This window comes from Bison bison, unplaced genomic scaffold (assembly GCF_000754665.1).
Source record: "Bison bison bison isolate TAMUID 2011002044 unplaced genomic scaffold, Bison_UMD1.0 scf7180017864181, whole genome shotgun sequence".
NCBI classification, from domain to species: domain Eukaryota; kingdom Metazoa; phylum Chordata; class Mammalia; order Artiodactyla; family Bovidae; genus Bison; species Bison bison.
The window spans coordinates 8,465,307-8,492,754 of record NW_011494753.1 but is presented as its reverse complement, the minus strand read 5'-3'; the positions used below and the strand labels follow the sequence as shown (position 1 = coordinate 8,492,754).

At 51.1% G+C, this 27,448-nt stretch overlaps 1 protein-coding gene across 8 annotated transcripts in view; it reads left to right on the top strand.

The window, feature by feature from the left end:
* PPCDC (phosphopantothenoylcysteine decarboxylase) overlaps positions 1-25,553 on the top strand; it is a 41,335-nt gene extending 15,782 nt beyond the window's left edge. For 5 of the 8 annotated variants that reach the window (XM_010843335.1, XM_010843333.1, XM_010843332.1 and 2 more), the window contains 5 exons: positions 3,210-3,305; positions 4,197-4,325; positions 7,835-8,003; positions 20,144-20,339; positions 25,522-25,553. In XM_010843335.1, the coding sequence (XP_010841637.1) occupies positions 3,210-3,305; positions 4,197-4,325; positions 7,835-8,003; positions 20,144-20,337 (588 nt within the window). In that variant the 3' untranslated portion in view covers positions 20,338-20,339; positions 25,522-25,553. Of the gene's footprint in view, positions 1-3,209; positions 3,306-4,196; positions 4,326-7,834; positions 8,004-8,374; positions 9,939-20,143; positions 20,340-25,521 lie in introns of those variants that run through there. The other 3 variants (XM_010843337.1, XM_010843336.1, XM_010843338.1) reach the window with 3 other exon arrangements.
* Positions 25,554-27,448: the final 1,895 nt, after the last annotated feature.

The window sequence follows — 27,448 nt, the reverse complement described above, 5'->3', positions numbered from 1 at the left end:
TGGACCTTGGGGAAGGCCTCTGCTCTCTGTTCTTCTCGTGATTTGGATTTGTGTCTTGGGACTATTGATGGTGGTACTGGCAGAGAACAGGCCAGGGGGACAGGGTTGAGATTTTAGGAGCTTCTCACTGACTGAGCGAAAACAGTGGGCCAGCTCTGGGAAGGGAGCAGTCACCGGGGAAACGTGAGGGACTTCTTTTGGGAAAGGAGCAGTGCAGGTAGAGTCTGGGGCTTGTGGTTTAGCAGCAGCATGGGGGAGAAGAACTCCTGAGGCTTTGCTGATTGCAAACCCTGTGTACGTCAGTACAGGAGGATGTGGCTTCCAGAGAAGCTGGTGTGGGCTCAGGCTCCTCTGACCGACCCTCAGTGGGGGCTGGGAAGTGAGACTCCAGGTTCCTTGAGCCTAACCGCGTGCCACCTTCTCAGAGCCCTGTGGGCAGAACAGATGTTCCAGCCTCAGAGTCCTTCAGTTTGGGGAAATTTAATTTTATTTCGTTTGGAATTTTCATCCCTCTTATTTTATTGATCTCCCCTTCAGTAACTCATTATTAGTTAATGAGTTAGTTAATCTTAATTACTTATTTGAACCTCTTAAGTTGGTCTTCTGATTTTCTCTCTCTCTTTCTTAATACTATTATCCATCTCCTTATGTTCTACTTTTTGAAAAATTTCTTCTAAACTTACATTGAATTTTTTCTTTGACTATTTGTAATTTTAATTTCCAAGAGTTCTTTTTTGTTCACTGAATGTTCATTTAAAAAAGAAAAGAGCATCTGGTCCTATCTGATCTGATCTGTTAATGCCTCCTTCCATTTCCATATATTATGTGTTAACATATCTTAACTGCTGGGTTTTTCTTTTTGTCCTCTTCTCTTTGTTCTGGGTGTTCATACCTTAGAAAAAGAATCTCTTTACTTTTATTTCAGTTGGCTTTTTGAGAGGAAACAGTTTAATCCACTTTATCTAATTGCAAGTTTATTCTTTTATTTAAGCTTTATATATCTTTTTAAGTGTATCTTTTAAGACATTTTAATGTGATTGATGGATTTTAAAACATCCAATATAAGAGTCTGAATCTTGATCAGGGAGTTTAGCCAATTATATAATCACTATAATTGCTATTCTATTAGGACTTCTTCCCTCTTATTTAATGCTTTCTACTTATGTATTCTCACTGCTTTTTTGTTTTTTTTCCTTTCCCTTTCCTTTTTTGTGTAGATTGAATTTTCTTCCGCTGGTTTGGAAGTTATATATTCTTCTTGTGGTTCCTTCTCACGTATTTGGCCCCATGCCTTACCTCATTGCTGTCTTGGGTCTTAAGAGTCTCAGCACCATCCTGCCTTTTTCCGTTCTCTTCACCTGTGCTGGTCCTGTGACATCTTCAGGGCTGGATTCTGTGCGGGGACAGCAGCCCTTTTCCTTTGCCACCTTGCTCAGAACTGGACCAGGCTCCTTCAGGGCTCTCCTGGAAGGGACTCCCCTGCTCAGCAGGAGCAGGAGGTTCTATGCACGTTTGGGGGCTGGTAGGTTCCAAGGAGGGAGCAGGAGGATGGACGAGTCTGCGAGCTCTGCCGCACGGCTGGGAGCCCCAGGCCTTCTGAAGCTCTTCCACAGTCTACCTCTGAGACGTCTACTCCCTGCTTCCAGCTTCACTCTCAGATGCTGTGCAGAGCGGTGTCCCACAACCTACAAAAGGTGGGAAACAAATGAGGAGAGGGAGCCTTGGCAAGATGATAGGGAGTGGCAGGGACTAGGTGGAGGTGGCACGGGCGCACCCCATCCAAGAAGGCAGCCGTTACTCAGCACCACCAACTCCAATCAAGCAACAGTGTGGCCCCCGCAGTGCCAGAGCTTTTGGGTTTTTGAGAGAAACCAGAAAATTGGATTTTCTATGTGAAATCTCCCATAACATTTTACAGAACTCGAATGAACTTTTGGGCAAACCTAATATTTTTTGGCTTACAAATGTTTATAACCCCCATGTAGCCCACATGGAGAAGACTCTTGAGAGTCCCTTTGATTGCAAGGGAATCAAATCAGTCAATCCTAAACGAAATCAACCATGAATATTCATTGGAAGGACTGATGCTAAAGCTTTGGCCACCTGATGTGAACAGCTGACTCATTGGAAAAGACCTGATGCTGGGAAAGATTGAGGGCAGGAGGAGAAGGGGACGACAGAGGATGAGATGGTTGGGTAGCATCACTGACTCTAAGTAGACATGAACTCGAGCAAACTCCAGGAGATAGTGGAGGACAGGGAAGCCTGGAGTGCTGCAATTCATGGGATTGCAGAGTCAGAGATGAGTTAGCGACTGAATAGCAACATCAAGGCAGTATACCACCTCTGGCCCAGACACTGTCCCCAGTGATCCCCCTGGTTAGTCAATTCTGTCCTTGTCACCCTTGACTTTTTTCCCTCCTGGATAAATGTCCCCCAGAGACGTAATTTCCTACACCCCTCCCGTCTTAGCCGCCTCTTCTGGGCCCCTTTCCTCTGTCTGCCTGTTAGTCTAGCATCTCAGTTTACCAGTCGTGGAAGTGGGTCTGGTGTCATTCACACCATCATGTGCTATTTCTGTACTGTTAGCTGTCCCCCTTGTTTGCATCATTAATCATCTACTAAATGAATAACTCGGGGGTAACCATCACTCTTGCCCCATGAGTGTCGGGCACTCGGGTTTGGTTTTCCTGGAGCCTGTCTGCAGCAAGAGCCCATGAAGCCTGTTCCTAGAAGTCCTGGGAGGGACTCTGCTTGCCTGCTCGCTGGGCTGTGGCTGCAGACAGCACGTGCAGGGCCTGTCTCCCTCGTGCCTTGGCCTGCAGAGGGCAGACCTGTGGTGTAGCCCAGAGCTCAGGACCTGGGAGCCTCCTGGGGGCCCCCTCCTGCCTGCCCTGGTCTGTCCCTGCCCGAGTGGCTGGAGCCTGCAGCATTATATACTCTGGGCAGTGGTGTGACTCATTCCTCGGCAGCCCCTCCGATGGGGAAGTGAAACCACTGCACCTGGTGAGGCTTGACCTTTGGGTGACAGCAGAAGTAACTGCAAACGCAGGGCTCACTGCCTCCGGGGTAGAAGCCCTCTCCGCAGCCAGGCTATGAACAAAGCTCTCACCTGGTCTGGCCTGGCCCTGTGTGGCCTCCAGGCTGGGGGCTCTGGTAACGGTTTCTGTTTCCTTCTCCCCCCGCCCCAACACTTTTCTTGGTGACAGCTGGAAGTAGCCGTGGTCACAACTGAGAGAGCCAAACATTTTTACAGCCCCCGGGATGTTCCTGTCACCCTGTACAGCGACGCTGATGAATGGGAGGTCAGTGCTGGGTCCCTGGGCTGAGTTCCCTCGTGTCCGTATCAATGGGACAGGACAGTCCTCCCTGCAGCCTATGGTCCTGGTGGTCGGAGCAGACAGGCTAGGCTCAAGCCCGCGGTCAGGGCCTCTGGGCAGAGGCGATGAGGAAAACATCTGTCTAGCTTCTGGCCTGCAGGAGGCCCACAGTCTCCTCCCACCCCAGGCAGAGCTCAGCGTTGGCCCCGTGCCCGGGGTTGAGTGTCCTTGTACTTATCTGGGCTGATGAAACCACAGAGGAGCCCTGTTCCCACCACCCTCATCCACGTGGCTCCCAGCGTCGGGGCCGCCGGGAACGCCTCACTTCCCACGGCTGCCGGGCTGCCCTGCTGCTCTCCCGCGCCGGGGCAGGCACTGGTCGATTCACCAGACGTCAAGTGTGGGCCCCACAGGGGTGCCCTGCCAGGCATTTTTAAACATTCTCAGCCTAGAACATTTCTGGCTGGCCCGTCTCCCCCACCCCGCCCCCTCCATTTCTCACCGCCCAGAGCCTTTCCACTGGCTTGGACAACCCAAGCATCCGCCTCAAGCAGACAGGCCAGGACTTCCCTGCCAGATGTCAGTTCTCTTGAAAACCAAACCATAAAGGGAATAGCTCAGAGAGACAAGGGGCGTTTGTTTCCTCAGGCCTGGTTTCTCTCAGGCCGTTGATGCCACAGCCAGGGTTCACCAGCGTAGCTGCAAAAGGGGTGGCAGTGAGCTGGGGTGGGGGGCGTTCAGGTGGCCTCCCTTGGGTTCCTGACTCAGTGCCCCAGGCCTGTGTCAGCCCTCAAAATGCTCTGGCCCCTCCTCCCTCCACTCTGAGAGTGGCCGGCCCAGTGACCCCACTTCCCTCGCTCTTCCTTCCTTTGCCAGATGTGGAAGCGCCGATCCGACCCAGTTCTCCACATTGACCTGCGGAGGTGGGCGGACCTCATGCTGGTGGCGCCCCTCGATGCCAACACTCTGGGGAAGGTGGCCAGTGGCATCTGTGACAACTTGCTTGTGAGTGGCTCGCCGGGCCTGCCTCCCTCCCAGGGCCACGCTCACCGTGGGCTAGCTGCAGGCTTCTTCTGGACGGTCTTCTGACCTGGGAATCCCTGTATGGTGGGCTAGTTTGCTCAGAACACAGTCCTCTGGACCACCTTCCACCTGGCCGCCCCTATGCTCTGGCAGGTGGCCAGATGGCCCGGGTCCCGATGGGTGGACTTGACTTGCGAGTGCCCTCGGAGGTGTCCACCCCTCAGGCCCCTGGGTGCTCATGCCCATGGGCTGCCCTCCACATGCTTTCCCGCTTGCCTCCCTGCCCAGCTCTGTTGCCGGTTCCCCTTAGCTCTGCCTTCCCATTAGGACCTGGCTATCTATGGGGGCAAACAGATAAGAGTGTTTACCTCCTCATGGATCTCCCAGGCACACTTATCTCTCCTGTACTTTTAACCACAAGGCTGAGAGGTAGTTTCCCTGAAATTGTGGAAAATTAAAGGAGAAGAAAGGAGACAAGGCAAGAGGCTCGAGGTGGAGGAGAGGAAGAGAAGTCCAGCTGTAGAGTGGGGGTCATCTTCGGCCTGAAGGACCTCCAGGGAGCTGCTGTCCTTAAGGAGCCTTTGTTTACATGAGCATCTGGGTGTGTGCCCTATCCTTCCCGCCTCTTCTGTATTACCCCCCTTCCCTCATTCATCCAGCTCTTTTACCTGCCAGGGACCAGGCCCTATGTGGACAGACACACAGGACACAGGGAGCTGACAGTCTGGAAGGAGAGGGTTTTTGGCCTGTGCTCTGGTATGTGCTATGTCAGTCCTTTGACGATGGAACCACCATGTTGCACAGTATCGGGCATACAGTAGGCATTCAGTAAAGGCTTATTGCATGTATGAGGTAATCAGTAATTTTGCTTCAGCTAACAGCAGAAGGTTTTTTCAGAGTTTAATATGACGAAATCACTAATGAAGCTGGGTCGAGGTTTTGGGGATTAGATAGGGGGTTCGTCTCTCTGTTTGCTAGTTGATGGGTGCTTAAGGTATTTCTCGAAGAAGCTGCTAGTGATTTAAGTATTATTTGAATTAGATCACAGGTGATCAGAGGAAGAGCAACACACAGATCGTGTGGCAGGAGCAAGGGTGGGGAGTGCAGAGGAGGGCGGGCTTTGGGCTGCGTTGTCAAGAATGCCTCCCGGTGGGGCTGGCGCCTGGTTGACAGGACATCAGAACGAGTCAGGCTCCCGGTCACTTTCATCTAAGTGCGTCAGCACTGCGTGTAACCAGCACCATCTCACCAAATGTCCAGGCTTTCCTCTGGCTGGTCAGCAGCCAGCTGATGTGACAAGGCATACTGATCTCTAGGAGCTAAGCCCTGGCCTGGGCTGACTCTCTGAGAGCTCCTTGCTCACTCCCGAAAGCTCTGCTTTCCTCTTTTCGTTAGAGCTGCCAGCGCTCCCTGGAATCTTTGGAGTTCCCTCCTACTGAGTTGGCTGAGCAGTAGAATGTGTTCCCAAGACCAGACCTGAGGCCCTTTGCCTCAAAGGTTTCACTTGAAGGTGCAAGTATTTCAAAGAACCGCAAATCCTACCAAGTTTAAACTGTTGTCGTCATGGTCTGTGGCTCTGTACTCTCTCGAAAGATGTTGTTTCCTTATATTCTCCCAAAGGAGCTTGCCCTGCTTCCCCCCTCCTTCAAACCTTCTCCCTGATATTGGGGTGCACACCGTCTAGATCTTGGGGTGCATGGCGCTGTGTGCTAAGTATGAACCTACGTTCCCAGTCTCTGGGCCCTGGGCCTGGGTGACGTGCATCTCTGTCTGTCCTGTGGCCCACTCAGGCTCTGGCCCTTCTTTGTACTAAATAACCAAGCAGATCCAGAAAGAGGAGATAACTTCCCTGGGTCACCCGTCTAGCTGGCAGCTGGTCTCCTATCCCAGATCCAGGCCTTCTGTCCGCCCAAGCAGATTCCCAGGGGCAGAGCCTGAGGTGCTACATACAGCGTTGGCCAAACAGAAATGACCGTGGGAACTGATGCCTCCTTTCAGTCCTCCTGCTGCCAGAAGGTTTGGTGGAGCTGTGGTTTGTCCGGGAAGCGCTGAGCTTTGTAATGAGATGGGAAAAGCTGGAGACGTGTGGGGCACAGAGGGGCTGAGTTTCTGCTCTGGTGGGCATGCTTTGCTTTGAGGGCATTTAGAAACACCAGCCCTGCCACCACCCACCTCGCACGGAGTCAGGGGACTCCTCTAGGTATGCTCATGGCTTCTGCAGAAGCAGCAGGTGGCATGGGGCCAAGAGGAAGTGTGGACTGAAACTGTCCACTCACAGCCGGGTTGCCCCACCGCGAGGACTCGGTGGGGAGACAAGCGCTGTGTCTGAGATGACGCGAGCAGCCAGGGCCTGAGGCTGTGCTGACCCACTTCCTTCCTGTCACAGGAGAGGCCAGGGGCCCTGAGGAGGGCAGGCATTTTCCCTGGCCCATCCGTGGCATTGTTCTCTGGACTCCCCCTCTTTTCCCAGACAGCATCCCCTTCAGGGAAGGGGTGTGCCCACCACTGGCTCCCCGAGGGGCCCACAGCCCAGGCAGAGGTGCCTGGAGCAGTCAGAGCCCAGGGGAGTGCACTGCTGTGGGCCCCTGAGTTTATTTCCCTCCGAGGCAGCCCCTGGCCCAGGGAGCCTGTCTGTAATAATAACAGGACCTACTATTTCTGGAGCCTGTATTTGTGCCAGGCCTGTGCAAAGAGCTTTATAAGCATTTTCACCCTCCATCCGCACGACCACCCAGGGAGAGGGCTTTTGCAGAGAGGAACCTCAGACTCCTGTCATGAAAGGACTTGTTCAAGTTCTCATGGCTAGTCACAGCAGAGAGCACAGCAAGATTTGAACCCAGGTCCACATGATTGCAAAGCTCACAGCACTGAAGACTCTGAGCTGGTCTGTCCTTTTCATGGCTGCTCTGGTATTGACTTGGAGGGGCCTGACACCGGGAGGTGGTGAAACCGCACAGGGCAGTGGAGGACGGCATGGGCGCGGTGCAAAGCTTCACCCCAGATCACTGTCTGGGTGTCACCCTGGGTAGCGGCTCACCTCCTGGAAGTGCAGCTTCCCCTCGGTGAAATGGGACAGCAGCTTCTTTACAGGGTCACAGGGCGGGCTCATGTGGTAGCACGTGGGAGAGGGTCTGGTCCCGTGGAACCTGTTCTCATGGCCACGCTTTCATTGGCCTCAAGTAGAGCTAGTGTGGGGCAGATGGGCCCACCTGCCGGACATCCTGGTCCTCAGCTTTGCAAGAGCTGCTGCGAGGTATGGCTGGCTGTAGGGAAGACAGATACTTGGGCACCAGGAGCCCTTTCTGTACAGAACTGGAGTTATGCTTGGAGGTGGCTGGGCCATGGCCAGCGTTAGTGGAGCAGCTCCTGTATGTCGGGCCCTGTGTCAGAGCCTGGGGGAGGTGAGAGGGACCCAGAGACACATCCTCGAAGTAACGAGACAGCAGACAGTGGCCCCCAGTCACCCCAGGCACGCCCCTCCTTCTTCACAGACCTGTGTCATCCGGGCCTGGGACCGCAGCAAACCCCTGCTGTTCTGCCCGGCGATGAACACCGCCATGTGGGAGCACCCCATCACCGAGCAGCAGGTGGGCCAGCTCAAGGACTTCGGCTACATCGAGATCCCCTGTGTGGCCAAGAAGCTGGTCTGTGGAGACCAAGGTGGGTGTCTGGCCAGGCTCACAGCTCATTCCTGCAGCCTCATATCCCAGCCCGTTGTGACCTCCAGCTCAGCTCTCTCACCTGGGAAATGGAAGTGGTAATTCCTCCCTCTTGGAGTTGTTAGGTAATGTGCCCAGTATCCTCCCTGGCGTGCAGCCCAAACAGCTCAAGGTGGTTGCTGTAACCATTCCTGGGGCCTGTCCTGGGGGTGGGGGGGTCTCTGATGGGACTCAATGGATCTGGCTCAGGCCTGGTCCTGGCCTTCTCAGGCACTGGGCTCTGGGTGGCACACTCGGGGAGCCCTGGGAAGGGGTGAGTGGGGGATGGTCCCCTGCCCGTCTGCAGGGCCACAGAAGAACTCTGCTCCCTAGGTCTGGGGGCCATGGCTGAGGTGGGCACCATTGTGGGCAAAGTGAAAGAAGTCCTGTCCCAGCGGCAGCTCCCAGCAGAGCTGAACCCAGGATTTCTGTCACCCGCGTCCCTCTGAACTCAGGAGGTGTTTTCAGGCCAAGTCGGTGAAGAAAGTGGACTTTGCCAAAATGTGGTGAAGACTTCTGCTTCCGCCGAGTAGTGGTCTGGCCTGGGCCTGCTCTGGAGCCTCCCGAGGGCCATGACCTGCCCCAGGTCAAAGTAGACCAAAGGCCCAGGTCCCAACTTCTTCCAACCGGGAGACACCTGCTTTCCCGAGTTCCTCCCCACCTTTTCCTAGGATGGGCACAGTAAGCCAGAGGACAAGCTGCGGAAGTGTGCCTGTGCTCTGGGAAGGGGACATAGGAGTGACCGAGAAACCTTGATCCAACGTCATGCCCAGGACTTGCCTTTAGAAGGAGCGACTTGACACCACAGCATCGAGACCCCGGGCCTGTGGAGCTTCAGCTCCTCAGTGGGCACAGGAAAGCCTGTGAGTTGGCCAGACTTTGAGATTTCCTGCAGACCATGCTGTGAGATTGGGGTGACTGAGAATAAAGAAAAGTGACCTTCTGAGAGACTGTCCTTCCTTTGCAGCCTGTCTGTGGTTTTAGAGGTCAGAGGCTGGGGGAGGGTCTAGGCTGGTAATTGACCATCATATGGTGGTTTGGGGCAAAGGACTCTGAAGCCAGACAGCCTCTCGTTCTGATCCCAGCTCTGCTGCGTGCCAGCAGCGGGACCTTGGCTCGGGACTCAGCCTTTCTGACCCTCACTTTCCTCATCTGTATTATCCTACCCTCATGGAATTGTTGAGAGGACTTAATTAGATAATGTGTATAAAATGCCCACCCTACTGCCTCTCACCCTGGAGGGGGGCATGGCAACCCACTCTAGTATTCTTGCCTGGAGAGTCCTCTGGACAGAGGAGCCTAGCGGGCTACAGTCCATGGGGTTGCAAAGAGTTGGACGTGACTAAAGCGACTAATACTTTGACTGCCTGTCACATAGTAAATGTCAAATAAAATGGGAAGTTAAAACTAGATATGTATTCATACCAGTGAGCTTTTCTAACGTTTACTGAAACAGACTGTCATTTTGGGAAAAACAAAATCGTGGACCGTAAGCAGATGTGCACTTTATATGTGACAGGGACACAGCCAGCAGGGTTGGACCCTGCCCTGGAACCCAGGCCCCCTGCTTCCTGGTGTCATCCTCATGAGCTTTGCTGTGCCTGAGATGGGGCCTCGGTGTCTGTGCCCGCCTCCGCAGCAGCATACTCCAGAGATAACAAGCTCTGCCCCAAGAGTCCTCTGCTACCCTGCCTTTGACCGACTGCTATCTGGTGGCTGCGTGTGGAGGAGCTTGTTTGACTGGAGCTGAAGTTGGGGCTGGCTTCTGGCCCTCTTGCCTTCCAGGCTGGTGTGAGTGGGTACCCCGCTGCATGCCCTCAGACCGCTGAAGGGTAGAAATGCCTTGGAAGGGCCTCGGGGTGGACCATTAAGAAGGCTGAGCACCAAAAAATTGATGCTTTCAAAATGTGTTGGAGAAGACTCTTGAGAGTCCCTTGGACTGCGAGGAGATCAAACCAGTCAATCCTAAAGGAAATCAACCGTGAATATTCATTGAAAGGGCTGATACTGAAGCTGAAGCTCCAATACTTTGACCACCTGATTCAAAGAGCCGATTCATTGGAAAAGACCCTGATGCTGGGAAAGATTTCGGGCAGGAGGAGAAGGGGATGACAGAGGATGAGATGGTTGGGTGGCACCACCGACTCAATGGACATGAGTTTGAGCAAGCTCCGACAGACTCTGGGAGATGGCGGACAGGGAAGCCTGATGTGCTGCAGTCCATGGGGTCGCAAAGAGTCTACACAGCTGAGCGACTGAACAACAGGAGGCCTGCTGGTGGTAACCAAGGCTGCCTCCAGCAGCTTCCTAGAGGCTTTGTCTCTGTAGCACCTGACCAAGTGATCCTTTGGGATAAAATTGCCTTAGGGCACTGAAGAAAAGAACCAACTTCTTTTGCTGGGCTGGGGGTCGGGCATGGAGAGGCCCTGGATAACTGAAATCCAGAGGCAGCCCCAAAGTTCTGTTTAAGTGGATTCTGACTTGTTCTATTCACATCACCCTTCCTTTCCCTCAGCAACCTCCTAACGAATGGCGGGACTTCCAGTTTTTAAAAAGATCTTTTTGTCTACGCTGCATACAGCATGTGGAATCTTAGTTCGCCAACCAGGGATGGAACCCACGCCCCCTGCATTGGAAGCTCGGAGTCTTAAGCCCTGGACCACGAAGGACGTCCCCTGAGACTTCCAGTTTTAGCAGAAAGTGCTGCAGAATGCTTGCTGTGTGCAAGGCTCTATGCTGAGCACTTTAAGGAGGACAGTTGCTCAGGAAACCTGCTATAAGATGCCTGTTTAAAAATGTCACAGTAGAGAAGTTCATAGGCCTGTCGAACTGCTCAGAGCAGGACTGAGCCATGTTGACTGGAAGGAAAGAGATGACCCAAGGACGTGGGCCAGCTGGGAGTCCACCACTCCATCATGGCAGTCCTGCATTCTGAAGGAATGAGGATCTGGATGAATGGGCAGGGGCCGGAGAGCCCACGTGTTCCCTGAGCCACGCTGGAGCAGAGGAGAGGACAGTTAGGGCCCTGGCTGCATTTATCCCATCTGCCAGCGGGGTGCTGAGGTGGGAGTGACAACCACCGCCTTCCCCAGGAAAAAGCTCTTGAAGTTGTCATCATCTTGGGTAGGCATGTTTCTCAGAGAAGGTGCTAGCTTCGCTGATGATTTTTATAGAATTCTGGAAGCTTGGCAGAATCGAACATTTGGTCTGAAATTCTCGCTGTTTGGAGTCTCTCTAGGCTGCCATGGCTGCTGCTGGGCAAGAGGCGGAAGTCTCCGAGGCCCTGCCTCCGCTCTGGACCAACTCCAGCTCATCCTCCACACAGCTGATGTGTCTCCCTGCCACCTCCCCCTGACCTCCAGGCAGTATCTTCTTGGCCTTCTGTGATCTGGCCCCTGTCTACTTCCTAGCTCCGCCCCTACCACACACCAGCTCTGCGGGTCTCCCTGTCTTCTTGCCAGACTGGACAACCTTGGCTGAGCTTGTTGCTTCTTGCCTTTGCATATGCTTTTCCACTTTTACTGGAAGATCATTCTTCTCCTGGCTGCTTCCCGCACACCTCCAGATTTACCTGGATACCACTGCCTTTGGAAAGCCTTGCCTGGCCAACTCAGGCAGGAGAGGGCGGTCCTAGCCCAGGTTCCCATTGTGCCCCATCTTATTTATTATACCATGGAATTGCAGCAGTCAGTCTGTGTCTCCCTGAAACTGGGATCTCCTGGAAGGCAGGAGTTGTCCTGTTCCTTACAAAACCTGGGAAGTCATTCCAAGCTTTTTGTACAGGCGGGATTTTTAAAAGCTGTGTATTGGGGGCTGGAGGGGGATGAAGGAGGGGCTGTCTTGCTCCTTTGTCACCCAACCTAGGAGCCATAAAAGCAAAGACAGATAAATTTGACTACAGAAAAACAATTCCACCTAGCAGTAGCCCAAAGGCAAGGTTCCCAGATGGCACAGTGGTAAGGAATCTGCCTGCCAATGCAGGAGACACAAGAGACTGGGTTCAATCCCTGGGTTGGGAAGATCTCCAAAGAGGTTATATCAATTTACACTCCTACCAGCAAAGTATGAGGGTGCCATTTTTTCACCTTCACCAACCTAGTAAGTTGAAAACCCTCATTTCAGCTAGAAATCCCCTCCCTTTCCAGAACCACGGGTGTGGCCGAGGCCTTCAGCACAGCCTGGCTTCCCTGACTTAGCCTCTGGCTTCCTCCCCAACTCCAGCTTCTCAAGTCTCCAGTGTGTCCTGCATGTTCCATGCAGCAGATCTTTACTGCACTCCACGCTCACCATGAGGCTGCCCTGCTGTCCAGCTCCTGACCCCCCAGCATGCAGAGTCCAGGACCCCACCCAAGTACCCACATAAACAGCGTGTCTCCACCCTCTGCCTCTGTTCTCACTACGCTGGCCCTCCAGCCTGAGTGCCACTCCCTCCAAAAGGCATCGCCTGGGTGCTTCTCAATTCTGAAAACTCATCTCAGTGTGACATTTTATCTGAACAAGTCTATTACGGAAGCATTGCATACAATAGTAAAGGACTGGAAACACTCGCCATGTAACAACTAAAGGCTGGTTAATGTGGTCCAGTGGTTAAGAACCTGCCTTGCAATGCAGGGGACGTGGTTATTGATCCCTGGTCAGGGAACTGAGATCCCACATGGCGTGGAGCAGCTGAAGCCAGAGTGCTGCAAGTACTGAGCCCACGTGCCACAACCAGAGAGTCCAGGTCCTGCAGCAAAGATCCTGTGTGCTGCAACTAAGACCCGACCCAGCCAAATAAGAGAATATATTTTTTAAAAGGTTGGTTAAATAAATCAGGGTCATCCTTGCACTGGAACATCACACAGCCACAGTGAGGAAGCTCTCTAGGTTTGACCAGGGAAGATGTCCGAGATACATTATTAAACAAAACGCAAGATGGAGAATAATATATATTGCATATTAGCTTGTGTATTAAAAAAGCGAGAGAAAATGAGTATCTATTTGCTAGAATACCTATTGAAAAACAAGAATTCAGTCCATTGTTTGCCTCTCAGCAGGGGAGCTGAGTGGTTGAGAAACAAAGGTAGGTAGCTGACTTCATTTTAAGTTTTGAGCCAGATGAATATATTATCCACCACGAAAGCCGTAAATACATATGTTTTTTAAAGGGTTCCCTCTGCCCTTTATCCAGAAGTTGTTAAAAATGACTTGGCAGGGAGTTGATGCAAAGGACTTGGCAGGGGTATCTGGAGATTTCCATTAAGGCCTTTGGAATAGAAATGGTCTGTTTTTCTTGTCATGAGCTAATAATAGAGGAAGATGACATCTGAGTATCCCTGGGTGCTCCTTATAAGTTTTTGAGGTCCCTGATCTCAAGGAGCTAACGGTCTTATGGGAAGAAGACTCAAGGCCTTAAAACTTAAAACAATCAAGTGATGGAGAAGTGAAACTGTGTGACTTAGACTCTAAGTGCTGTGATTCAGGACTGAGAAGCAGCCAGGCGATGCCTTTTGGAGGGAGTGGCACTCAGGCTGGTGCTCCCTGGAGGGCCAGTGTAGTGAGAACAGAGGCAGAGGGTGGAGACACGCTGCCACGTGTTGATGAAGGTACCTGGGTGGGGTCCTGGACTCTGCGTGCTGGAGGTCAGGAGCTGGACAGCAGGGCAGCCTCGTGGTGAGCATGGAGTGGGATAAAGATCTGCTGTTGGAACATGCAGGACAGACTGGAGACTTGAGAAGCTGGAGTCGGGGAGGAAGCCAGAGGCTAAGTCAGGGAAGCCAGGCTGTGCTGAAGGCCTCGGCCACACCCGTGGTTCTGGAAAGGGAGGGGATGCAAAAGAGTTTTTTCCTTCATGATGTGAAGGAAAATCAGCAAGACTAAGGTGTTAGGCTTCCCTTGTAGCTCAGTTGGTAAAGAATCTGCCTGCAATACAGGAGACCTGGGTTCAGTTCCTGGGTTGAGAAGATCCCCCGGGGAAGGAAATGGCAACCCACTCCAGTATTCTTGCCTGGAGAATCCCATGGACTGGGAAGCCTGGTAGGCTATAGGCCATGGGGTCGAAAGAGTCGGGCACAACGGAGCAACTACACCACCACCACAGAAAGTGTTAAAACCACAGTCCTTGTGGCAAGTAGGGGGAAGGAGAACTTAATGACAATTGTGCGCATGGTGGTGCAAGACTTATTAACGGTTCCCAGTCCCACCCACTAAAAAGAATTTTGCTTTGGGACTTCCCTGGTGACGCAGTGGTTAAGAGTCCTCCTTCCGACACAAGGGATGCTGGTTCGATCCCTGATGGAGGAACCAAGGTCTCACACGCCGCAGGGCAACTAAGCCTGAGCACCTCAATGAGAGAACCCACACACCGCAACCTGAGCCCTGAGCCTGCCCACTCTAGAGCCCCTGCTCTGCAACGGGAGAAGCCAGCATGTCACAACTAGAGAAAGCCTGCTCGCCACAACGAAGACCCAGCCCCAGACTGGCTTATCACAGTGTTTTCTCAGGATTGTTCAGCCTGCCCTCATGGTTCCTGAGCATTTTGTGTAGAATTTGGGGAAAAATGGATTGAGATATAGAACTGAGGAGATGGGAAGAAAGGGGAAGGAATCTTACTTTTTGGGTTGGTCCCAGAGTCTCCTTTACTGTGACAGATTCTGGTAATGGGTAAAGGGAGAAAAAAGGAAAGCGTGGAGCAGAGACTTGGGGAACTTCATCCTGAAGACCTGAGAGGAGCCAAGTGGAGGGAGGCCCGCAGAGCCATGCAGGTGGCCAGAAGTTGGGCTACAGTTTGGGAATTGACTTAATAGAGTTTCCGAACTGCTAAGAGGTGCAAGGAGGTGGGGATGGGGAGTAAAAGGATTTTTGAGGAAGGTTGGTGAGGATTGTGAGTTTGATAGACTTTAATGTTCTTCAAGAAACTCAAGTAAAGATTGGGTATTTATTTATATTGAAGTCTAGTTGATTTACAATATTGGTTTCAGGGATACAACACAGTATTTTTATAAATTATACTCCATTTAAAGTTATTATTTAAAATGGCTATATTCTCTGTGCTGTGCAATATATCCTTGTGGCTTATTTATTTTATACATTGTAGTTCCCTGATAGCTCAGTTGGTAAAGGATCCACCTGCAGTGCAGGAGACCCCGGTTCGATTCCTGGGTCAGGAAGATCCACTGGAGAAGGGATAGGCTACCCACTCCAGGATTCTTGGGCTTTCCTTGTGGCTCAGCTGGTAAAGAATCTGCCTGCAATGAGGGAGGCCTGGGTTTGATCCCTGGGTTGGGAAGATCCCCTGGAGAAGGGAAAGGCTACTCACTCCCATATTCTGGCCTGGAGAATTCCACGGACTGTATAGTTCATGGGGTCTCAAAGAGTTGGACACGACTGAGCAACTTTCACTATAGTTTTGAAACAGGAGGGAAGGGGGCCAGGCACAACCTTTAAAGAATAACATAGCTCAAGGATATGACATAAACTGATTAGAACCAAATAGGTCCAAGGTGGTGGAAGCTCACCTTCCACCAGACCTTGAGCCTCAGTATAAACTCATTGTAACACATTAGCACGCTACATGACACAACTACAGGGGCCGTGACAGTTGTAAGGCCAACCACAAAGGTCAAAAGTAGGCAGTGGCCCAATTCCTGGAAACTCCTACCCCTTCCCCAAAATAGCTAAAATATTCCTCCCACTCATTAGCCTATAAAATTACCCACCCTATAAAAACTGACAACCCTATATCCTGGTGCTGCTCTCGCCTTCTGAGATGGCCCACACTCTGTAGAGTGTGTTTCTCTCTAAATACTTCTTACCTATCACTTTGTCTCTCACTGCATCCTTTCTGCGATGAGACATCATGAACTTGAACTTCATTAAGTCCTGAGACCAGGAGTGATCTCAGTTAAAAGCCCATGAGTCCAAGTCGCAGTCTGAGTTACAGTTTCAGTTTGTACCTCCTCATCCCCTCTCCCTATCTTTTCCCTCCCCACTTTCCTCTCCCCACTGGAAATCACTCGAATACTAGGTCTTTTAAATGTCTTTGCCAGTGTGTGCTTCTCTGGTGTGTTGACATGGCAGGATTGAGCCATATGAAGCCCTGGATTATATCTGGGTTATGTGTATGCGTTGTGTGGTCCTTATACTGCCGAGAGTTTCATTGAACTCTAAACACAAAGCCTCATAATAGAATCAACCAGTATATTTAATTCCATTTTATAGATGGGAAAGTGGAGGTCACCCAGCCAGTTTCTCTTTCTGCCCTGAAGCCACCTGCAAATAGACTGCTGCTGCTGCAGAACAGAACTTCCATCCTCGTTAGCGTTTACCTCCCTGGGACCTGTGGAAACACCCCCTCCGCCACACACCATCACCACCACCAGATACCTTTTCTCAGTCCCAATTTAGCAGCTGCTTCTGTACATTTCCCATCCTGTAGCTTCCCTCATACATACACTGTGGTTTCTTGGGCAGCACGAAAATCCGAAATGTCACGCAACTGCCTCTGAACAAAGAGCCCTAGAGTCAGCTCCCAGTGACTGACAGCTTGTTTACACCAAGAGCTTCCTGGTGGAACCAAATATTCCATAATATTCGAAGCAGGCTTGGTGCTGCCTGGGGCAAGGCAAGGGCAAGGAGCAGGCCAGGAGAGCTGCTAGCTGTCTAATAGCAAAGGAATGCCAGCAGTATCACAGTAGGCGGCTGAGAGGGCAAGGGCCAGATGGGAGATGAGAACTTCTGGGCCTTTGGAGGACAGCTGCTAATCCAGGTGTGATCTAGGAGTATGTCAGTTACTTACTGTAACAGGCTGGCCTCATGGCAGCTTTATCTGCTACAGTGACATGGTAACTGTTTGCCTGCTGGCCTAGATAGCAAGTCACTGGGACTGGAGGACCTGCAGACTCCTTTTGGGGCCTCTGGATTCCTGGAAAAGGGTGGGGGGGAGAGTTCAAAGGTGCCTTCTGTTTGTGTGGGCAAGGTAGATGAGGGCTGAAGGGTTTCCGGCTATAGCGATTGGCTTGGAAGCCTCCCACAGAAACACGTGGATGCACGCAGGAAGGAGAGGCTGGAATGCTCCTCAGCCTGCAGGGAGCTTGGGGGTAGAGGTGAAGATCATCTTATTTTGGGGAGAGATCAGGGCTTGGGGGCTCATATGTCACTGGGAGCTTCTGAAATCCACTCTCTTTGGTAGTGGAGAAGTTGAGCTCTGGAGCCCCATAGTAGGGGGAGGAGAGGAAGCTGGCATGATGGGAACCAGGGAGGGAAGGCCATGGAAGGGTGCTCATGTTTATCTAGCACCTGACCTGTGCCAGATACGTGCTTTGCTTACCTTATCTCATTTCATCCTCTAAGCAGCCTTCAAGATAGGCATTGGTATCCCCATTAAAAATAATAATAACCTGAAGTTCAAAGAGAAGGAAATAAAAGTCCTCCCAACTGCATACGAAGCCATGGCCTCTTAGAAGGGAAAGGAGAAAGTGTTATGAAGCTGCTCACATAGCCTAGACCTGAGCTGGGAACAGAGAGAGGCACGAGTAGGCTGACCATGCATCTTGTTGTCGAAGGCGGGCTCTTCTGAGAGTGAAAAGGGGCAGTAAATATGCCAGGACAATAGGCATCAAGTGGGACTGTCCTGGGAAAACCAGGATGCGTGGCCCCCCTGCCACAGAGCACCTGAAGGAAGTACTGTTCAGAAGCCATGTCCTGTGAAGTCACAGCTACCATTTATGATGTAATCCTCACAGCAATCCCTAAGGGAGAGTGTATCATCCCATTTGACAGATGAACAGACTGAGGCTCGAAAGCATCGCTTCACTTTCTCAAGGTCCCACAGCTTTTAAGTGAGGAAGATCTGGCTGGCTGCAACTCCTGGTTCTGGCTATGAGTCACGCTGCCTCCCAGGCTCAGGGCTTTGGACGAAGACCAGAGAAAGAGACCAACTGGAGAAGCAGAGGTAAAGGGCTTGGGTCTCGGAGTGTGAGAGACCACGTGGCAGCCTCTGTGTGGCCTCTTCCAGGACGTCACGTGAGCAGTGGCTGGGGACAGTAGGGTGCTGGGGCAGGGTGGAGGCCCCAAAGGCTTCTGCAGCCTGCCCTGATCTTCCTGGACCTCCAGGGGGCAGTGGCCAAGGCCGGAATTTCTAGGGGAAAAAAAATCATCATTATGTTGCCACATGTCTATGACTGGTGAACAGGAACACTGAGAAATTGAATGGTAGGTATCCCGGAGTCAGGACTGTCCCTTCTGGTCTATCGATCCCTTTTCCTTCCAGCTCAGTCCCTCTGGGGCTCCTGGAGAGACTGTGGGGTTTGGGATGCAGGAATACTCTAGGTCAGGGGCAGAAAGCCTGCAAGGTCACGCACATGTGGAGGGTTTGTGAGCCTTGGGGTTAGTTCCTGCTCCGTTCTCCAGCCAGCCTGACATTCCAGGAATGGATCAGCAGCCATAACACAGACAATGGAGGGCCCGGTCCAAACCTCAGATGACTTTGCAGGCTCCTTAACTCATTGCATCACAGGTGGATGGGCAGGGAATTGGACACTGGTCATCCCACCAGTCAGAACACACCACCTGTGTGCTCAGACCTGGGCTGGCAGGGCTGATAAGGGCTGCCCTAAGGGATGACGAGTCGCCCTGGGGTACTTCTCTCAAGTACAGTAGCCTGTGGCCTCTGCAAGTTAATGTTGCATAATCAAGGGTTGATCATGTTTCTTCATTCATAAATCTCTTTAAAAAATTAATAGACTTCATTTTTTAGAGCGGTTTTAAGTTTACAGGGAAAGTGAGTGGAAAGTGCAGAGAGTTTCCATACGCCTTCCTCTCCTACATGCACAACCTCCCCATATTCATTCATTTCTCAAATTCTGTGTTCCACACACTGTCGTGGACCAAAGGCCCAGCCCTATCATCAAGGAACAGGGAGGGAGGAAGCGATGGAGGTAAGTAGGCTTAGGGTGCCAAGGGAGCCCAGCAGAACAGTCCACCCAGCCTGCAGGGGTGGTCTGAGGAGTGAGGAAGGGCCTCAGAGGAAGTTCCCAAAGCGTTAGTCTCTCCGCTGTGTCTGAGTCTGCAACACCACGGACTGTGTAGCCTACCAGGCTTCTCTGTCCATGGGACTGTCCAGGCAAGAATGCTGGAGTGGGTTGCCATGCCGTCCAGGGGATCTTCTCAAACCCAGGAATTGAACTTGCATTGCAGGCAGATTCTTTACCATCTGAGCCACCTGGGAAACCCTGAGGAGATTCCACCTGGGCTGAATTCTAAGGGTGTGGGCATTAGCAAAGAGTAGGGATGGCAGGATTGGGGTGCAGTGTGTACAAAGGCCTGAGGCCAGAAGGCGCAGTTGACCCAGATTCCGTAAAGCCCAAAGCTAACCCTTTTAGTCTGAGGAGGAAGGGTCCAGGTAGGCCAGAGTCGGTGGGAGAGGCTTACCAGTGTGGATGGGGCCAGCACTGGCCTTGAAATAGTTAGAAAGCTCAGGCACTGAATTGTGCAATTTGTGACTTTAAATGTGTCCTGAAGATGCTTCAGGGGCTTTCACTGTTGCCTCAAGTGCCAGCCCCTTGAGGACAGGATGGGTTTTTCTGGTGGCCCGGGGCTAACCCCTGCTTCGCCTCTGCCCAGATACAGCCTTGACCAACAGTCTCACATCTCACCAGGAAGCAGACAAAGCCCACCTGGCAAAAGTAAGGGGCCTGGAAGGGCTTCTCGGATCATGTCAGGCTTTCTCCATTTATTCATCCCTGGTGGTAGTTCCAAGGGAAGAGGGGTACGAGGGAAAGGAAGCCTTTTCTAACAGAGCAGGCTGACCAAGGCACAGGGAGAGCGAGGACTTGCACCCCTGTCTGCAGCATTCAAGAGGCAGCGCCTGAGCCCCCTGGGAGGGACAGCCACCAGGACCGGATTAGGGGAGGATGCCCATGCAGCCGAGCCTCAGAGCCTTGCTCACTTGGTTAGAAAGTGCAGACAGTAAAGTATGCCCTTTTCCTGTGGCTCTGAAAGAGGAATGAGGATGAAGGGGCTCTGAGGTCATCAGGGAGCAAAGATAGTCCTGGACTAGACTAGACTGGAGAATTCCCAAAGGAATCCTGCAGTAAGAGCCAAACTTCTTCCCCGCCCCCACAGCTCTGCCTGCAGCCAAGGAGCCCCACCTCGTGATGAGAACCTGCCTGTTAGAGGTATTGGGCCGTGAACACGCCCCTCTCACAAGCTTCCGGGTGAGGAGACTCACCTGTGCTGAGCCCTGTGTGCTAGGCACACATGACTTGTACTTCATCTGTCATCCTGTGAGGCGCGCACTGCCACCATCCCCATCTTAGTGGTGAGTAAACTGAAGCTGGGGAAGGTGAAGTGACTCACCAAAGGCACAAACTTACAGTAGTGGGTAGAAGGGAATAAGGTGAGCAGAGGCCCAACGGGACAGGGCCTGGGGCCAACAGCAGTTGGCTGTGGGAAACCAAGGCACGTGCCTATGAAATGAGAACTTTCTCCCTTATGAGTTGAAGTGAACATACAACAAGGCACTTCGCTTCCCCCAAAGTTTGGGCTGAATTAATAGTGGCAAAGCATGCAGGTCAAAGGAGGAGATTGTTCCTCCTTCTTGCTGAGACTACCTGAAGGGCCAAGATCCTTTCAGGGCCCCCACTGCCTAATAGCCAGAGAAGAGCCAGCACGCTGTACCAGACTGGATGGACAGGGAGGAGCAGCCTGGGGAGACCGGTATATCCCAGACTTCTGAGGAATCTCCTGGTGGCAGAGTTCAACCCCAAGGGGCAAACAACCTGGAACTTAGGAATTATGGAAATGGAATGAAAAATGTGAGGTAGTGAGCCTCTTATGCTGGGAGCAGATGCCAGAAGACCAGAGATGCGGAGAGGGCTCCTGCCTAGCCTAATGGGTGGTCTAGATTCAGCCCTCTCATTGATGGAGCACTTCGTGTCCACCTTTCCACCACACATGTCCAGCAAACACAGGGGTTTAGGCCACACAGATGATGCGGCTGACCCTGCCTAGCCTGGGCTGGGCTCTAGGTTTGTTCTGTGATTCTGCTTAGACTGCTTTGGGGAAACCAGGCATTAGCAATGTTGGAGGCCTTGGACCTGTGAACTGGCCACTGCTGGACTATCTGAGGTCACCTTTTTCAGAAAGCTGAATATTTTCTAGAGCCCTGGACCTTCCAGCTTCCCATCATGGAGTCCCCACTCAATCAGAACCTAGGAGAAGCCAACAAACCGCTGCCCCCCGTCCCCATCACCTGTGTGGACACCAGGACTCCCCAGAGCACCCTGATCTCCCGAAAGAGAGGGCTTCCCTGGCCCTCACACCTCACAACTCTCACTCTTGATCCCCTCTGTCTCTGACATTCTGTAGTCCCCAGCCTTGGCCCTTTTTCTTGACAAGGGCTCCAGCCCACGTCCACTGCAACTTCCCACTGCCATCCACCAGCCTCCAGACCTGGCCCCCTTAATGGTTCTCTCACCTGTCTCCTGCTCTCCGCTTGGCCTGTCTAGTCTCTGCCGAGTTTGAGGGGCTAGGGCCAGTGACGATTTTTTAATTGAATTAGAGCCTATAATATGCAACCCAGATCAAGCTAGAGAACACTTTCATGTCCATCCTTTTAAAATGGCTCCATCCCCTAGACTCCCACAGCTTTATTATTGGACACTTGGCAGCTGTTGCCTTTTATTCCAGCTAGCTGCAGGAGGGGAAGCATTCTGGGAGCTGTTTGATTGGAGGTGCCCCTTGAGGCCCATTAGATGGAGGGGTGTCGAGTTTCCCAGGTGTGTCTTAGCGTATGTGCTCATTCGCCCCCTCAGAAATGCGGGAGAGGTGACAGATGAAGGATGGGGTCACGGGAGTGCAAGAAAAGCCCTGAGCACCGCATATGCTGGTTCTGCTCAGGTGACCGGCCACCCCAGTGTGCTGTGTGTAGGCCTGGAGGCACACATTCCCAGCAGAAGGTTCACGTGTGTAGAACTCTGTGTGTAGAATGCCCTTTCTAGAGGGCACTGGCTACAGCATGGGGCTGGCCAAGCTCTTATCCTGGGCCCTGGGACTTCAGGCTTGAGCACCCACCATGGCAGGATCAGATAGATAGCTGAAGGAAGAGGGCCAGGCCCAGCTCCGGGAGCCTTTGAAGTCAGATGCCTGGTGCAGAATGTTCTGAGGGAGGCAAGAACACACAGATTCTCGGGTGGAGGCCAAGACTCCCGCTGCTGGCCTAAGGGAGTCTATCCCTGTCTCCTCCTGCTTCAAGGCCTTGGGAGACGGTGCCCTCCAGGAAATAGAGCCACGGCCTGGGCTTGAGCAGCAAAATGGGCACAGCAGGAAGGAGCTGGAGGGAAGTGGGAGGCACGGTAATGTGGGGATGGGGTGTGGTACATGAAGTTCACAGCTGTTCTGAAAAACCGTGTCTCCAGTCTATTGGAAGACTTGAAGACTCACTCCCTCTTTGCTCTAGGCAGAAAGGAACCTCTTCTCTGAAGTCCAGATGCCAGTTGTCACTGAGGGTCTTCCTCTTGGGTGGGTTCTGAGTCCCTCAGATTATCCTGTTCCTGTCTTATCTTTTTGATTGTAGTAAATATTTAGGGGTCTCACCCAAGGCTTGGGGACACTGGGTGAATCTAATTTTGCATCATATCCATTAACTCAAGGCTCAGAATCTGATTTTACATCATATCTGTTAACTCCCAGGTCCATCTGACACCAAAATTTGCTTTAAGGCAGCATGGTGGCAATGTCATTATGAGGATGGGCTGTCCCTCCATGGTTAGTAGAGGCATGATCACAAGCATATGCTGTTAATAGGGAAGGAGAGAGAGAAGGAAGAGAAGTGCATACCAATGTCAGTGTAGATTATAAGGATTGAGGTGTCTTAGATCAGCCTCTGAATCGGGGAGGCTGGGATATGAACATTTCCTGAGGACCTGTGGTGTGCCAAGCACTTATGTATAATCAGCAGGTATATTATTATTTTTATTTTACTAAGAGGAAAGATGATGCATGGAGGATTTACCCATTTGGAGTGAAAAATGTGGAGATGGGTTTTTAGCCAGGTGTGGCCACCTCCAAGGTTGGCCCTCTTTCTTCTCCATGGAAAGTGATCTCCAGTTGCTATGAGTATGCCTTCAGGATGGGATGTCAGCCGCCAAATAGAGAGCTAGTTTTCAGACATTTGAGGGAAGTCTTTAACATGTGAGAGAGGCCAAAGCAACAGAAAAGGGGAATGTCTCTGAGATTTGATTTGGTGGCACCAATGTACAGAGAGGCTGAGCTTTTGCTAACAGTAAGAAGAGTTAGATCCCTGCTTTCTCTCTCCCCTCCCAGGTCATTGGGAAAAAAGCTCCACTCTAGGCAGCTGCAGTGAAGAACACAGGGTTCCCTCTATCCCCAGTGCCCAGCTTAGATGTGCAGGATCTCCCTGGGAGTGGCAGGCCACCAGCATGTCTCATCTCCCTCACCTCTGTGTTGAGGTGTATTCCAGGTAAGAGTAGCTGAGAAGCCTGGGGCCTTTTTCCTCAACCCATTTCCAATTCACAGTGGAATGTCTACCCTAGTCATGGAAGCCAGAGGATACTGAGGCCTTGACTCTCTCACTTATAGAGGGGAGGTTGCATTCTAGGACAGGCTAGTTTAGAAGACCAAAGGCTACTGCCCCAACCCAGCATCCTTATAAAGCAGGGATAGCACTCCAAGACACTAGTTTCAGAGCAGTGGTACAGAGGTTTTGTACAAAGACAGAGGAAGTCCATAAAAACTCTGATGCTCTCCTCAAGGGAACTGGCTTTATTTGCACAGAGTGGGGGGAAATTCAAGCATGTCGGTGCTCTCAAAACAATGGAGATATTGGTGGTAAGCAATTAAGTCTGGTAGTGCTTTGAGAAAAGCTAGCTAAAAATTAGACCAACTAGAAGTTTGTAGAGAGAAGCAAAGAGCTAATTGAGAAAAACCCTCCTGAGATCAGAACAAACTTCAGAGACTAGCCTCAAATACTACTCCAGTCACCAAAAACTTGGCCTCTCTGTACACTGATGCCAAATCCAATCTGGGAGACAATTTTGAAGTAGAAAAGGATAACTTTATTACTTTACCAGCAAAGGAGGACACACCAAGCTTCTGCCTTGAAAAACTGTGTCCCAACCTGAGAGGATCTGATGAAGGGTTTATAACAGTGATTCAAAAGTGGGATATCTAACAAGATTAGGGTGTGTGTAGGGCCTGTACTCCTTTAATCCCATCTCAAGTGGTCAGGTCTAATATGGAAGAGCTTCTGTGGTCCCTTTAATCTGGCTTCAGGTGGTTTCTTGGCTTCCTCTCTTGATTAGCAACTGTACAAATTTGCCCTTTGGAACTCAGAGAAGGTCATGAAGGCTGGAGTCTTGCCTACAAGAAATGAGGGACAGAAAATCCTCCTTGCCTGGGAGCCCCACAGAGCCTTACTCTGTTTCACTCCTGCAAAGGGACTTCATTTCTTTGGATCAGACTGTAGAAGCTTCCAGAAAGTGACACCAGATCTTATACAAAGGATCAGGAATCAGGTCGGCATCAGATCTCTTAATAGCAATATTTGAAGCCAGAAGTCCTCAAAGCAATGCCTTAAAGATGCTGAAGGAAAATTGTTTTCAACTGAGAATTATATACCCATCCAAGGTATCAATAGAGTGTGAGAAGAGAATGTAGATATTTTCAGATAGACAAGGTTTGAAAAACTTTATCTCACATGCAAGCTTCCTCAGGAAGCTACTGGAGGATGTGCTCCAGCTCACAGAAGGGCATAAACCAAGAAAGAAGAAATAAGGACCCACTACTGAGAATATGGAGGCAAGAAGAATGGAATTTTCTCCAAGTGGGAAAGGGTCCCAAGCAATCCAGAAGGATGTCTGTGTGGCTTTCCCTCCCTACCTCTCCCAACTCCCACACTGGCCTTTGTAAATAAATGGTGTGGTCTTTGTTGTGAAGAAAAAGAAGAAGAAATAGAATGCAGGAAAAACAGAGATCATTAAGGGAAGAAGCACAGGATGACAGCTGTGGGGCTGATCTAGAGCTGTTAGTTCAGATGGAGGCAGGAAAACCAGGGGCTCCAGGAGGGGTATCTCAGAGTGAAAAAAATAAGGAATTATAGTGAAAATGTGTATTGAGAATCATTTTACAGGACTTTTGCAGGGTGTGGCATGTGTCGAAAGGAAAAAAAAAAGCAAATGAAAAAACGAGTCAACAATTCTGAAGAAGAAAAGTTTACAAAGCAAGGAAAGGTATTTATGAAGAAAGGAAAAGAAAGGTATGAAGAAAGGAAAGGACAGCATATTACTTGGCTTAGCAGTGAGCACTATTTACTGATTGTGAATGTAACCAATAAATGTGGTGTTATGATATCAAAAGGAGAGGAAAGAGTGTAAGTGAATCTCATCTGTCAGGAGAGGAATGCCAAGAGATGGTATCTAAACTGGACTTCTCTGAGATAGAAATAATAGCAATAAATGCTTTATTTTGTTGTTGTTTTTCAGTTGCTCAGTCATGTCTGACCTTCTGCAACCCCATGGACTGCAGCACGCCAGGCTTCCCTGTCCTTCACCATCTCCCAGAGCTTGCTCAAACTCATGTCCATCGAGTTGATGATGCCATGCAACCATCTCATCCTCTGTCATCCCCTTCTCCTCCTGCCTTCAGTCTTTCCCAGCATCAGGGTCCTTTCCAATGAGTCAGTTCTTTGCATCAGGCAGCCAAAGTATTGTAGCTTCAGCCTCAGCATCAGTCCCTCCAATGGATATTCAGGATTGATTTCCTTTAGGATTGACTGGTTTCATCTCCTTGCAGAGATTTTTGTCTTCTGATTTTTGTCTCCTAAATAACTGAATGAGTTGAAGTGGTCACTTCAAAAGAGCAGTGACATAGGAGAGTGCTGTCTTTGTTCTAACACTTTAGCACAGTTTGACTCTGCAAACATTTTTTGCACATGAGTTTGGGAAGATAAAAATTAACTGAAAGACAGATGAAGAGAAACCATGATAACAGTAAGGGCCTTCCCTTTTGAGATGCTCCCATCCTCTGAATTCTTTTAAAACAGCAATCGGGGAACTTCCCTGGTGGTCCAGTGGTTAAGAATCTGCCTTCCAATGCAGGGAACTTGGTTCAATCCCCAGTTGGGGAAGTAAGCTCACGCATCACAACTACTGAGCCCTCGTACTGGAGAGCCTGCATGCTGCAAGGAAAGATCCCACATGCTGCAGCTGCAACTAAGAACCAATACAGCCAAATTAAAAAAAAAAAAAAAGATTCATAATCTATGCAAAGAAAAAAAACTGAGCAAACAACCCCACCCGTCTTTTCAGCCATCTCCTAAAGTGCATTCTCACCCTGCGAGGCAGGTATGGATAAGGGTTCTTGTGAGGGTCAAAAGGGATGGTGTTTCGTAAAGCATGAAGCTGTCATATAGTTTAGATTCTGGTTATCAGGCAGGGCAGAAATAAAAACCCCCATGTCGTACACAGGAAAACAGAGACCCTCCCTTCCACCCCAGACTTCCCACAACTTACCTGGCTCCGAGCCCCACCTGGAGGGAGATTAATGTGAGGGCCCTTCATGTCATCAAGGCTCAGTTCTCATTCTGGCGGTACTCTGAGCACTGACCCTGGTCATAGACTGATCCCTGGTCCTGGTTGCAGACTGAGCCCCCATAGCTTGCCACTAACTCCCTTAGAAACGTTCACAACCAAACCTAAGTTGGGCTTGGCCGAGAAGAATGGATGGCTGGGTTCCATTCCTCTCCAGTGCTGTCTCAGGGGCAGGGTTGGTGCAGCTGCGGCCTGGCTAAACTCTCTTGGCGTGGTTTCCCTTCATCCTGGACTAGATTCAAAGCCACCGCCTGTGCCCAGTCCATTTCTGTCCCCTCCCACTGGTCCTCCTTGTGGGGGATGGTGGGGCCCATGGTACACTCTGAGCAGAGATTATCTGTGATGAGTCATCCTTGTTCATAACAAAGGAGTCTGGCATGAACAGCACTTTTTCTGACTTCTCTGCTGCAAGGGAAGTGAAGTAAAGTGAAGTCGCTCAGTTGTGTCCAACTCTTTGCGACCCCATGGACTGTAGCCAATCAGGCTCCTCCGTCCATGGGATTTTCCAGACAAGAGTGCTGGAGTGGATTGCCATTTCCTTCTCCAGGGGATCTTCCCGACCCAGGAATTGAACCCGGGTCTCCCACATTGCAGGCAGATGCTTTACCGTAGGAGCCACCAGGGAAAGTCCCAAATCCACGTGTTCAAGTACAGCCTTGAACTGGCTGTTTCCCACCCTGGACTCTTCAATCCAGTTCATTACCAGGGAAGCATTTCTCCAACATGATTTCCAGGAGTTCCCAGAACACTGGCTTGTTGTAGCTGCTTCTCTGCACGTAGTGACCGGCACCTCCTCTGAGCATCGTTTATGGTCAGATGG